The sequence below is a fragment of the Candoia aspera genome, chromosome 1 (assembly GCF_035149785.1).
Source record: "Candoia aspera isolate rCanAsp1 chromosome 1, rCanAsp1.hap2, whole genome shotgun sequence".
NCBI classification, from domain to species: Eukaryota; Metazoa; Chordata; class Lepidosauria; order Squamata; family Boidae; genus Candoia; species Candoia aspera.
Genome location: NC_086153.1, coordinates 231,115,112 through 231,128,064, shown reverse-complemented (window position 1 = coordinate 231,128,064; position 12,953 = coordinate 231,115,112). Strand labels below are relative to the sequence as shown.

At 52.4% G+C, this 12,953-nt stretch overlaps 1 long non-coding RNA gene and 1 gene segment (V, D, J or C); both read right to left on the bottom strand.

Moving 5' to 3' along the window:
* Positions 1–260: 260 nt before the first annotated feature.
* On the bottom strand, positions 261–1,838 carry LOC134489852 (Ig heavy chain V region-like). The segment is given in 2 exon segments: positions 261–1,417; positions 1,573–1,838. Coding segments are annotated over 2 exon segments (474 nt in total).
* A 2,444-nt stretch (positions 1,839–4,282) lies between these two features.
* Positions 4,283–4,736, bottom strand: LOC134489845 (uncharacterized). The gene is made up of 2 exons (XR_010067173.1): positions 4,511–4,736; positions 4,283–4,377 (listed from the first exon to the last, which is right to left on the bottom strand). It is a non-coding gene; the product is annotated as an uncharacterized LOC134489845 (long non-coding RNA).
* Positions 4,737–12,953: the final 8,217 nt, after the last annotated feature.

Below are 12,953 nucleotides of genomic sequence, written 5' to 3'. Positions count from 1 at the left end.
AAAATATATCTTCACTGCAATCTTTTTAATATAGAAATATATGCACATTTATATGAGCTATTCAGTTAAAAGCCAATAAGTATAGTATTAAGAGCAAACTTCCCACCTGGGCTAATTTGATTTAAAAATGGGAAGGGGAGAAGAAAAGGGATCTTGGGACCTATTGTTAATTGAGAAAGAGAAATGGGGTGGTGATGCTGGCCAACAAACTGAGGGAGGGAGCAGGACCTTATCTGGATATATATCTGGATATAACTATACCTAGGGCAATACCCAGAAGTATGTCAACCGAGTTACCTGTTCCCCAAATAGGTTGTGATGTTGTATAGATTTTATAGACATTATAGCTGTGGCAGGACCCTGTTGCTTTATACAGAAAAGCTCATGCACAGACCTAAAAAAAATCTCCCATACCCCAAATCACAGACCTATGTAGGCTGATCCTAGGTTTCTTTAGTGGAAGATATAAAGTCTTTCCCCACAGGCAGAGGTCCACCATCACGTTCCAGGATGAGATAGAGTTCTCCTGGAAAGGGCATTTGGTGACTGGGTTTGCATACAGCATATGTCTTGGTGGTTTTAATCATGGTTTATGGAATCAACCATAATTAACATACTAACTACAAGAACCACAGGGGCTGAATTCACCACACCCTAAGACAAGACAAGACAAGACAACTACTGTGCATTGTGGCTTGTAGGAATGTGGGAGTTGAGGCTGCACCTCATACCCTGGGGTTCTTACAGAATGGTTTTGGAAAGGGAGCACCCTGGGCTAATACTAGCACAATGCAAATGAGTTTGTATGAAGCCATCTGTGTGTCCTCAGTGTGTAGGACCCTTCCCCACCAGATGTCTACTGGATGCTTTGGAGTACAACTCCCATCATCCCTAGCCAGCCTGGAAGTTATAGCCTTGCACATCCAGAAGGCCTACGATTGGAGATGGCAGATAGAGGTGAGGTTTCCATTTTGGCCTCAGGATGTTGAATGAAAGCTGCATGGAGATGACATCAGAAGAAATCAGGAAAAGCTGGGGAGGCTTATTCTGTTCTTCAGATTTGTAACAGTCCCATTTCCTCCCTCATTCACCGTGTCTACCGGAGCACAGAGATAGAAGCCTGTGTCATCTGGCTGAACTGTCAGATCCAAGCTCATGGATCTTTTGTTTGTTCTGTCTTTCCACTTTGCTTTCAGCCGACCCTTCCACTCCGCTGGGCTCTCTTCAAGTTTGTCTGAGAAACTGGAGAAGTACCCAAGGACTTCCAGCTCTGTCTTCCCAGGCACTTGGCGATACCAAAAAAACTTGTAGTCTTCAGCATCAACAGAGCAACTGAAGGAAACATCTTTCCCTGGGAAGCCTTTGGCAAAGGTTGGCGCCTGGGTCACTGTCACGGCAGAGCCACTGCCCACGAATGCTGAAGAAGGAGGGAAAAAAGGCAAAGTCATCTGGGGATGCTAGAGGGGAGCCCTGGAGACTATGAGGGAATTAGGTCAACGGAGGAGAGTGAAATCTGGAGGAAAACAGGGCTGTGCTGGAGGAACAGGCCCAGGCCCCTTTCCCGGCACTTACCGCACCAGAAGGCCAGGAGGGAATGGAAGAAGCGGAGCTCAGGGACCCCCCAGCACGAGTGCAGAGGCGCTGCGGCCATTTCAGCCTGGGGCTGCTCGTGCAACAGCCGGGAGGAGCTCAGAAGCGGCTGGGTTTCCGGTCACGTGCCGGCAATGTGGGTGCGAGGGCTGCCTGGGCCCGGCGGAGGAAGCCGGAGGCCCCGACCCCCCTGAGCCCTTGGCTCCTGAGCTGAGGCAGGAAACGAGAGCCGGGGCTGGGCAGAAGTGGGAGTCCACATTTGCCTTCTTGTGGTGGGTGCCTGCTGTTTCGAAAGAGGCTGTTGGAGAGTGGTTGGCTTGCTACACCTGCTTGCCTGGCTCTAAACACTTTTAACGGCGAGGTCATTCATAGTTTCAGTTGTTCCTTCTGAAGTACCCAGCCAAAAAATCATTCTGTGCTTGTGCAGTGACATTGGAGAAGATTTAATTTGGCTTTGAACTCCGTTCAAAATTTCCTTATTCTGAGCATCTTCTCTTTTCTGTCTGTCAGTAACTGAGTTTCTAGTCTTTAATGCTGCAGAAATAAGGTTGGAAATGTACAGGTGATGGCTGTGAAATGTCAGAAGAGTTTGGAGGGTCAGAGAGATTTCAGTGTATATAGGACAGTTCTAATGTTTGTTCCTTTCCAGGACTCACAAAAGAACAACAGTAAGGGAATATCCAAGGGTGGGTGGGGGAGCAGCATCAAAATGGTGGATATGACTGAGAGATTGAGGCCGCGCTGCTTTTTCATGTGTGCAGTGTGTGCACTGCACACTAAAAGGGGGCAGGGCTTCAGTTGGCCAGTTGCACCCACCATTTTGACGTTGTTGACTCCCATCTGTGGACACCCCTGTGTTCCTGTACTTATTTTCAGCAATTGTTACCGATTTCATAGCACAGAACTTCTTGGCCCCAGTATTTATATTTTGTCTGAATTGCATAGCTTTCCACTTGAGGTTTCTGTACCCTACATTAATTGAGAGGAAACCAAGTTCTGAGGAGAAGAAGAGCCCTAAACCCATGTTCCAAAGCAGCCTGAGAGGTCAGGGTGTGGCAAAGGGAAACTGCGCTCTCTGTGTATCTCCCCTGTGCCGTTCCCCACATTGCCACTGCTGGTCAGCTGCAGAGTGGCCCTCAAGGACAGTGTCCAGGGAGTGATGGGAGGGAGTGTGCCCACACCAGCCTGCAGTGGCCACTGGGGTGATGGGCTGATGTCACCCATGGGGGTCACCTGATTTCAGCACCAGTTGGTCAGTGGGACATACCAGAGTATCCCACAGGAAAACCGCTGTGGCTTGTTGGCTGCTGAAGCTGGAAGGCATTACTGTTAAAGCAGAACAATTAAGGAATACCTCAGGCTGCTTCAGGCATGGGCAGCAGATTAGATGGAGCGAAACCTGAGGACGTGGCAGAAAAATTGGTTGCTGGGATGTGTTGGTGCCATGGTTAGGGGCAAGCAGGGAAGGACTGTGCGTAGAGCAACTGTTTGGGATCTGTGGGCAACTAGGCTTGAAGAAAGCTTCCCTGCCCTGTCAGCTATGTCTCAACAGTGACAGAGTGGAGTGAGTTCAGAAGAAGGCTACCAAGATTGTAAAGGGTCTGGAAATCAAGCCTTATGAAGAACAGTTGAGAGATCTGGGATTTGTTCTGATTGACTGATTGTTTTATGTGCCATGAAGTCCGTTTCAACTCTGGTTGGTCCCAATTATGTTGGCCTTTGTTATGGTATGTGGGAATGACCTTGGGAGACAGGATGAGGAGAGACAGCCAAGGGAACAGTCAGATAAAAGGCAACTTAACTTGCAGCAGGAATGTGGGCAGGGCAAGCGGGTCAGAAGAGACCCTCCCTAGTTTCTTGGGCTGTAAAGGGGATGGTGAGAGATTTGTGCTTTCAGACTTGCAAGATTCTGTTATTGAATTTTGAATTGGAATATGTTCTGATTGCCTCAGTGATGTTATGTTGCAAAGGTTTTATGTTTTGTTATGGGCCTTTTTTATTTATTTTTTTATCATATGTAAACCACCCATAATTCTTTTTGTGCAAGTTGGGTGGCCATATAAAGCATATAAATAAAATGGAACAAAATTAGGGGCCCTGAAGGTAGATATCTATTTATCATATTCATACGGATGCCATGTCACATGAGGTGACTCTGGGCGCTGTACAATAACAAACCATAAAATATCAATATTCAAAACACTCCACAATTAAAAAACTAGTGATATTATTATTAAAAGGCTAGGAGATAACGTTAGATGTTAATGTAGCCACCTCATTAAATCGCCATTTCTCTGAGACCCCCAAGCCTCTCGACACAGCCAAGTTTTGAGGGATTTTCAGAAGGACATCAAGGATGGGGCCAGTCTCACCTCAGGGCAGGGGGATGATATTCCATAGGGCAGGTGCCACGGCAGAAAAGGCCCATCTCCTGGGTCTTGCCAGATGTAAGTCCTTAGCAGATGGGACCCGCAATGTGCCTCTTCTGCTGGACCTGATGGGACAGGCAGATGTAGTTGGGAAGGGGTGGTCCCTCAAATAACCCGGCCCCACGCTATGTAGGGCTTTAAAGGTCAAAAACAGCACCTTAAATTGGACCCAGAAGCAAACTGGCAACCAATGCAGCTCACATTGAACAAGTAGAGCATAAAATGAGTGGGTGAGTGAGAAAAGGAGAGTGAGAGACAGGGAAGGAAAAAGAGAAGTTTTTGATGTAATAGACCACAACCCGTATCATACTTAGCATTGCCTCCTTTACATAATCAAGTAAATAAAAGACAATTGGCACTTCATACTAAAACAAGCAGATCATATTATGACTGAGCATGATGCAGGAACGTAGTTTTTATCTTATAAAGTAGTTTTTACACTGATGTCGGAGCCAGTGGAAATAGATAGACCTGTCTTACATTTATTTTACTAACTTCAGTTATAATGCTTCCGTATATTCTGCTCTTGTTGAGAAAGATATCCTAAATTTGGAAGGAGAAGCTCCAGTCCATCTTCACCGAGCTGCTGGAGAAGTCTCCTCATGATAAAAACTGACAAGGAACTTCCTAAGTTGTAAGATGTATCTGAGTGACATTATGGAATGCCCCTATTTCCATAATCAATTTCACTTTTCTGGGTGTGGTGGTAAAAGGACCCACCCACCCATACACTTTTGAGCTGCATTCATTTACTATCAAACCTATGAGATTGCCTCCCCCCGCCCCCCGCTGCTTAAAGTGCCCTTGTAAGAAAACATTCACAGCAAACTGAATTGGTCCTGAGTCTCAGCAGGGGGAAGAATCAGTCAGGGACCAGTGGCCCAGTAAACCAAATTGCTTCTATTCACTGACCACATCTCAGAGCCACAAAATCACTAGAAATCACAAATCACTAGCACGCTGACCTAGTAGGAAGGGATAAATACAGCAATAAGAAGGTCACCCAGACGGGTTTATCAAAAACATTCTGATGTCACACTGTGATTTCCATTGTGTCTGCCTTTTTCCTTGTCTTGCCTTTGCACTGTAGTGGGCCAAAGGTACATAAGCTCTGGTTCTTCTTTTGCTCATGGCCGCTCAGCCAAGTGTCAGAGCTTTGCTGGGGGTCTGGTATGTACTGTTTTGCGGTTTGCGTGCCAGTAAAATGATGTTGAATCTTCAACGTTGCTTTAGGTGAGCCAGGTTTTGTCTACAACTGTTAACACTTGTAAAATTGCAAGCACTTCCTGAAGCAACATCCGTAGTAGTCTCCAAGTAATTAATTAAAGTTCATTGACTTGTGCATGACTCCTGCTTATTGTTTGGATAGGTGCTGGTCTCCCAAGGACATTCCAGTGATCTCCTAGATCCCATTGTCTCCCCCACATGTACAAAAGGAGTAGGGCTTTGGTTGGGGCACTGTACCCACCATCTTGACATTTATTTATTTATCTGTCAAATTTTGCCACCACCCATCTCCTCCCAAAGGGGGACTCTGGGCGGTTTACAATGGCATCCCCTGCAGACGCCATTACTTTCAATCAGATGAGGGGCATCTGAGGGGGGAGGGGTTTAAAAAGTCAAGATGGTGGCCATGACTGTGCAATCAAAGCTCTGCCCTTTTTATGTGTGCAATTAACATCAAAAAGTGGTGGGCCTTTGATTGCACAATTGTGCTTCCCACCTTGACTTTTTAAACTCTCCATGTGGATTCCCCTGAATCAAATCCTGCATTCTTGTATTTGGTGTACAAGTTAATTACTGTAGATACGCATCTTGATTCATCCTGATATGCATCTTGTTTTTCTTCTATTCTGAACCTTTCTGTTTCTCCAAATTCAAGATGTAGAGTAACTTCTTGTTTATTGGAAAGATTCCTCTTGATCAGGTGTTTTGCCACACCCATGAACCGTAATATGTTTCACATTCCATCGTGATCTACGCAACCAAATACCTCACTGAATCAGTGAAGCAAAGGAAATCTTCTTGTCTTCTCTTGCTCTTTCCGTTACCCATCTTACCTTAGCTACCTGATTTTGTGTCTGTTTGCCTTTTCTAAAACCCGTTTGTTGATTAGGCATTTCTTCCTCCTCCTGGCTGTTTCTCTTTGTAAGGTCTTAAGCACAGCTTTACTTGCTACAGGAATTAACACAATGGTTTGGTAATCTGCACATTCGTTTGTCTCTTCCCTCTTTAATAGAGGTATATATACACCAATTTTTCCTCATTTTGAAGCCCCATAGCCTTGTTCCACATATGTTGACATACAGCTTTTAGAACTTTAATGCCTCTTCTGCATCTTTAAACAGTTCAGTGGGCATTTCATCTTGGCCTGATGCTTTCCCATCTGACTGCTGGTCTACTGACTATTTGACTTTGCTGTCTGGGGGAAGGATTCCAGGTTCCTCTATTTCTCCAGCTTTTAAATTCCAATCACCCATTAGTCGGACAGTGAAACCTTGATTTAGTGGACCGTGACACAATGGTCTTTGCAAATGATGTAATTTGTGTTGTATGCATGATAATTACACAAATGATGCAAATCACATCATTTGCACAATGATGTCATCCTGCAAATGAAGCAATTGATATGTGTCATGTAATTACGTCATGATACTGTTTGCATAATGACATCACACAAAATGGTGTAAATTGCCACCCTGATATACTTCCTTATTTAACAAACCTTCATAAATAATTTATACTCCCCCCAATTTATCAAATTTACTCCATTAAAAGGCTGTAAATCCTTTCTTAATGTTGTGTCATGCGCTGCCTACCTCTGAATAACATTCAGACACTGGTTTGCGAATCAGGCTCTGGTTTATTGCAGGGCAGGTACAGCGTTGGTAGAAAAAAGCTGAGAGTGACAGGAGCGCGCCGGTGCGGGGTTTAAATACCCCGCGCCGGTCAGCGCCCCCTCGCTCACGGTCACGTCACCCCCCTTTGTCCCATGCGTTGCCCTGCCGGTGGGTGAGGGTTTCCGGGATCGCCTATCATCAGGTTTCCATTCCTCTGCTGATTGCTTTCAGCTGGGCGATCCCCGTTGTATTGCCGCTGATGGCTTGGGTGGCTCCGTGATCCGTTTAGCTATTGTTTGTTGGCCGTTAGTCGTTGTGGGTTGATGGCTACTTAACTTGTACCCCTTCACCTATTTCCTTGTCATTGTCATGTGTGCCATTGCGCTGATGACTTTAGCTCAACGGCACTCATGACATACTGCCCCCTTTTCGAATAGTGTTCTCCCCCGGTTTTCTGGGTTTTCCCCGTGGAGCTGTCAAAACGCCACTTTTTTTTTTTTTTTTTTCAAAGTTCCCGCCGGAGTGTTGTCGCCCCTCCCTTTGCTCCTCCCTCTACCACGTGCCTTCCCAGGGTGTGTCCATGGTGCGCATGCTCGGGTCCTGACCTGGCGTGCGCATGCTCCAGCCACACCCTGTTTGTTTGGCTCAGTTCGGCGAGGCGAGAGGCGTGGCTGGTCGGGTGCTTCTCAGCTCCAGGTAGGGCCCTTCTTTTCTTATTTAGAGTGCGTCGCCTTTGTTGTGTCTCCTGGGCGTTGCCCCCAGGTTGCCCTGTTGACTTGCTTGCCACTCCCCCGCGGCCGGGGGGCGGGGGGAGGGTGCTGGCGATCGTTTGTCACCACCCCGTGGGCCCGGGGCGGGGGGAGTGAGTCCCGGGGGGGGGAAGGTCCACCCAAGTCGCGGGCTTGGGGGGGGCCCTTTCCCTCGGGGCACGGGAGGCGGGGGGGGGGCCTGCGGGGGGGGGTTTGGTTTTGCTGACCTTGGTTGCGGTTTGTCGGGGTATGCCCGGTGAAATGCTCTGGTCAGGTCAGGCGCGTTAACGTTGTGCGCCGCCACCCATTCCGGGTGGGGGAAGTGTTTCCACCTGACCAGATAGTGTAGAGTTCCTCGTTGCTTGCGGGAGTCGAGAATGTCCCTTATCTCGAAGTGGTGTTGCCCGTCGATCATTAGCGGTGCGGGCTGTGGCGTGCTTGGGTGCCATCGGGAGGTGGTTGCCGGTTTTAGGAGGCTGGTGTGGAACACCGGGTGGAGTCTCCGGAGGTTGTGTGGCAGGTCCAGGCGTATTGCTACCGGGTTCACTATTTGCGTGACTCGGAACGGCCCGATGTACTTAGGCCCCAGTTTTTTCGAGGGTTGGGTTGACTTTAGGAACTTGGTGGATAGATAGGCCATATCCCCCGCCTGGAACGTCGGTTGTTGGCGCTGGTGCTTGTCGGCCTGCTCTTTGTAGGCAGCCTGTGCCTCCTTCAGCGCCGCCGTGATTACTGGCCATGCTTCCGCGATCTTCCGTCCCCAGTCGCTAGCGTCCACCTGGGGTTCCGGGGGTTGAGGTAGCTCCGGTATGGGGACGAAGTCGCGCCCCGAGACTACTTCGAACGGAGTTTTCCCCGTGCTCGTGTGGACGGCGTTGTTGTATGCGACTTCGGCGAACGGGAGCAGTTCAGCCCAGTCGTCTTGGTGGTAGTTCGTATATGATCGTATAAATTGCTCTAAGGTGGCATTAAGAACCTCAGTGGCTCCGTCCGTCTGAGGGTGCCAAGCCGTAGATAGGGCCTGTTGGGTCCCCGTCAGCTTCAGGAAGGCCCGCCAGAATTTGGAGGTGAACTGTGTGCCCCTGTCGGTCACCACACGTGCGGGACATCCGTGTAGCCTGTACACGTGGATGAGGAAGAGTTTGGCTAGCTGTTGTGAGGATGGGACCGACGTGCAGGGGATGAAGTGGGCCTGCTTTGAGAAGTAGTCCTTCACCACCCAAATGGCCGTTTTCTTCTGGCTGGGTGGGAGGTCCACTATAAAATCCATAGAGATTTCCTCCCATGGGCGGGAGGGTTCTGCCACCCATTGCAATAGCCCCGCGGGTTTGCCTGGTGCCCGTTTGGCCCTAGCGCACGTTGGGCAGGACGCCACGTAGGTTTTTACGTCTCGCCTGAGCGCGGGCCACCAGAATTGACGCCGTGTTAGGTGTAGGGTCTTGAGGAACCCAAAGTGTCCCGCTTGCTTGGCGTCGTGTGACCTATGTAAGATCGCCTGGCGTTGCGAGTCCGGGACGTAGATTCTGCCTTCCCCCCATGCCAGGTCTTGCGCCATCGTTACCTTGTCGGGGTTTGCCAGGAACCAGGGGTCGGTTTTGAGGGCGGCGGCGAGGTCCGTGCGCATTCCCCCTGGTAGTTGCGGTTGGCTTCTTTCCGTCGCCGGTTGTCCCGCCGTCGGCTGCGCCGTAGAGTCGAGCTGCCTCCGCGCGCCGCTTCGGGTGGTCACGGCCATCCCCAGTTGCGAGGCGGATAGGACCGTCCCAATGGTGTCTGGAGCGGGCTCTTCGTCTTGGGGCAGTCGGGAGAGGGCGTCGGTCAGGAAGTTCTTCTTGCCCGGCATGAACTTCAGCTGGAAATCAAAGCGGCTGAAGAATTGGGCCCATCGGACCTGTTTTGGGCTAAGGCGTCTAGGCGTTCGTAGGGCCTCGAGGTTCCGGTGGTCCGTCCAGACCTCGAATGGTTGGGTGGCTCCCTCGAGTAGGTGTCGCCATGTCTCTAGTGCCGATTTCACCGCGAAGGCTTCTTTCTCCCAGACGTGCCATCGCCTCTCTGTCTCGGAGAACTTCCTTGACAGGTAGGCGCATGGTTTCAGGAGTCCCGTGGGGTCTTTCTGTAGCAGGATGGCTCCCAGGGAGAAGTCTGAGGCGTCGGCTTGGACCACGAACGGCCGTTCTGGGTCCGGGTGCGCGAGGATTGGCTCCGTAGTGAACAGCGCTTTCAGCTTGTCGAATGCGGTCTGGCACGCGGGAGTCCAATTCAGCACTGTGCCTGGGTTCTTGGCGCGTCGGGTGTCCCCCACCCCTTTGGTTTTGAGGAGGTCCGTTAAGGGGAGGGCTATCTCAGCGAACCCCCGGGCGAATGACCTGTAGAAATTCGCGAATCCCAGGAAGCTCTGTAGTTGCCGTCTGTTGCGGGGCCGCTCCCAGTTTAGCACCGCTTCGACTTTTGCGGGGTCCATTTCGATGCCGTCCCCGGAGATTCGATACCCCAGATAGTCTAGGCGCTCTTTGTGAAACTCGCACTTTGTAGGCTTTGCATAGAGCTGCGCCCTTCTGAGCTTGTCGAGGACTTGCCTGACTAGGGTTACATGTTCCTCGTGCGTTTTTGTGTAAATAAGGACGTCGTCGATGTAGACCAGGACCCCTTTAAACAGATGTTCATGCAGTACCTCATTGATGAGCTGCATGAACACCCCAGGGGCCCCCGTGAGTCCGAAGGGCAGTACCTTGTACTGGAAAGCGCCTAGGGGGCAGTTAAACGCCGTCTTCCATTCGTCCCCCTCCCTGATTCGGATGCGATAGTACGCCTCGCGAAGGTCCAATTTGGAAAAGACTTTGCCCGTGGACAGGTGGGCGAGCATGTCCTTCACCAGGGGTAAGGGGTATTTGTTGGACAGGGAAGCCGCGTTTAGGCCCCGGTAGTCGGTGCAGAGCCGTAGGGTCCCGTCTTTCTTCTCCCGGAATAAGACGGGGGCTCCGACCGGTGAGCATGCTGGCTCTATGAATCCCCTGTCTAGGTTTTTATCGATGAACTCCCGGAGGGTTGCCATCTCCTTCGGGGTCATCGAATAGATCTTTGGTCGAGGTAAGGGGACGTCGGGCAGTAGGTCGATCCGGCAATCCGTCTTGCGGTGGGGGGGTAGTTGGTCAGCCTCTGCCTCTCCGAAGACCTCGGAGAAGTCGGCGTATTGTTCTGGTAGGTCTGCTGTGGTAGCGGCGTTGTCTTGTGTGGTCGCCTCCGCTCGTCCTACCGTGGGGTTGCTTTTGCCAGCTGGAACTGGTGCTCGATACTCGCCGTCGCCGAATGTGAAGGTGCGGGTCGCCCAGTTGATCCGCGGGTTGTTTGTCGCGAGCCATGGCATCCCCAGGACTGCAATGGGCCGTCCGATGTGCGTGACTACGAACGATGTGCGCTCAGTGTGAGTGCCCATTTGCAGGGTGACCGGCTCGGTTTGTAGCGTGGCTGGTTTCCCTCCCGCTGTAGAGCCGTCCAGCTGGTGGAATGCCAGCGGCGTGGGGAGGGGGAAGCAGCGGAGGTCGAGTTTGGCGACTAGGTCGGGGTGGATGAGGTTTTTTGAGCACCCCGAGTCCACTAGTGCCGCGGCCGTGGTGGCTCCGTTGCCGGCAGAGAGTTGAATTGCTGCCAATATTACGGAGCTTTTGTCGTTTCGTTGAGGTGGTCCGCGTTGCTGTCCCACCGCCTGCCTCGCCACGCGTCTCAGAGCAGGCGGGGAGCATTTCCCGCCGGCTGGTCGGGGTCGGTATTGTCCTCTTCCCCCCAGTAAGCGTCCCAGCCCTCTTCCGGTGTCGCTGTGGCCACGGTCATTCGGCGGTGAGGAGGCGGCCCCGGGTTGGGTGGTTTGGGGCTAATTTTCGGGGTGGGCTTGGGCGCGCTGGTCGGCGGTCGGTTGGCGAAGCAATCCGCCGTCTTGTGCCCTAATTTGCCACACCTCCCGCAGGGCTCCCGGTTGAACTTCTTTTTTGGGTATATGGGGCCGGCCATCCCCCCGTGTGGTGCGGGTACCTTTTTCCCGGCATAGTTTGTGTCTTCCGTGGTTGTCATGAGGAAGGTGCGGTGCGCGTGTTCGGCTTTCCCCGCGAGGTGGATCCACCCGTGTAACGTTTCTGGGTCGTCGCGGTAGAGGGCCCATTGCAGAACGTCGCGGTTGAGCCCCCTTTTGAAGATTTCCAGCAGGGTGGTCTCGGACCAGTCGCTGACCTTCCCCGCGAGGGCTTTGAACTCCAGGGCGTAGTCAGGGACCGTGCGTGTGCCCTGTTTAAGTCTTTGGAGTGCGCTTTTCGCCCGTACTTTGGCTAGGGGGTCTTCGAAGTAGTTTTTCATCTCTTTGATGAAAGCAGGGAAGGTGGCGAGGGCGGGGGAGCTGGACTCGTACAGTTGGACGTACCAGTCCGCCGCCCTGTCTTGGAGTTTGATCGCCACGGCGGCGATCTTGTCGGCCTCGGAGTCATAGGAGTGTCCGTGCCTCCCCATGAACTCCCTAGCGTTGGTCACGAAAAACGAGAGTTTTGTGGGGGTCCCATCGAAGAAGATGGGGAAGTCCTTTGGGGCCCGGGCGTTTTGTGCGGCCCCGCCTCTCGCTTCCCGGGGTGTGGTGTCGGCCGCCTGTGCCGTCTGCTGGCCCTCCGCTGGCCCGTGTGGGTTCGGTGCTTCGCTCGGGGTGTGGGCTTGTGCGGGGACGTCGTTGGGTGGCGCGGGGGGCATAAGCGCCTGGAGCATGGTCCGGAGTTCCGTCAGTTGAGCCCGCATGGCCGCGAGTTCAGCTCGTGCCTCCTCGTCCACAGCCCGCGCCGCCGCTGGGGCCGGTTCCGTTGGCGCGTCCTCGGGGGTGGGTTGCCGGTGGGGTTCATCGTCCCTCTGCCACGGGTCCGCTTCCTCCGCCGTCTGATGGGTGTCTCCGTCGTCCTCCTCCGTGTGGAGCGCCGTGGGGCTGTCGCTCCACGCCCGTTGCTGGGGTGCGATGTGGAGCGCGGGGTCCTCCGCTGGTTTCGGAAGTCGTGCTGCTCCCTCCCGCGGTCGGGTTGCCTCCGTCGCCATCTCCCCTTGGGGTTGGAGCTGAGGCTCGGGTCGGGTGGGGTGGGCGTCCATGGCTCCGGGAGTCCGCGGTGCCTCTGGCCTTGGTCGGTCCTCCTCTATCTCTTGCCGCGCGGCTCGCCCTCCTTGCCCGCGCCGTTCCGGCCTCATCTTGCTGGTCTTCTCGCCGTCTACTCCTCCCGCGGCTCGTTGTCGTCCGGTGGGGCTCGGCGAGGCTGAGTTTATGACTCTCAGCTTTATGTCATGCGCTGCCTACCTCTGAATAACATTCAGACACTGGTTTGCGAATCAGG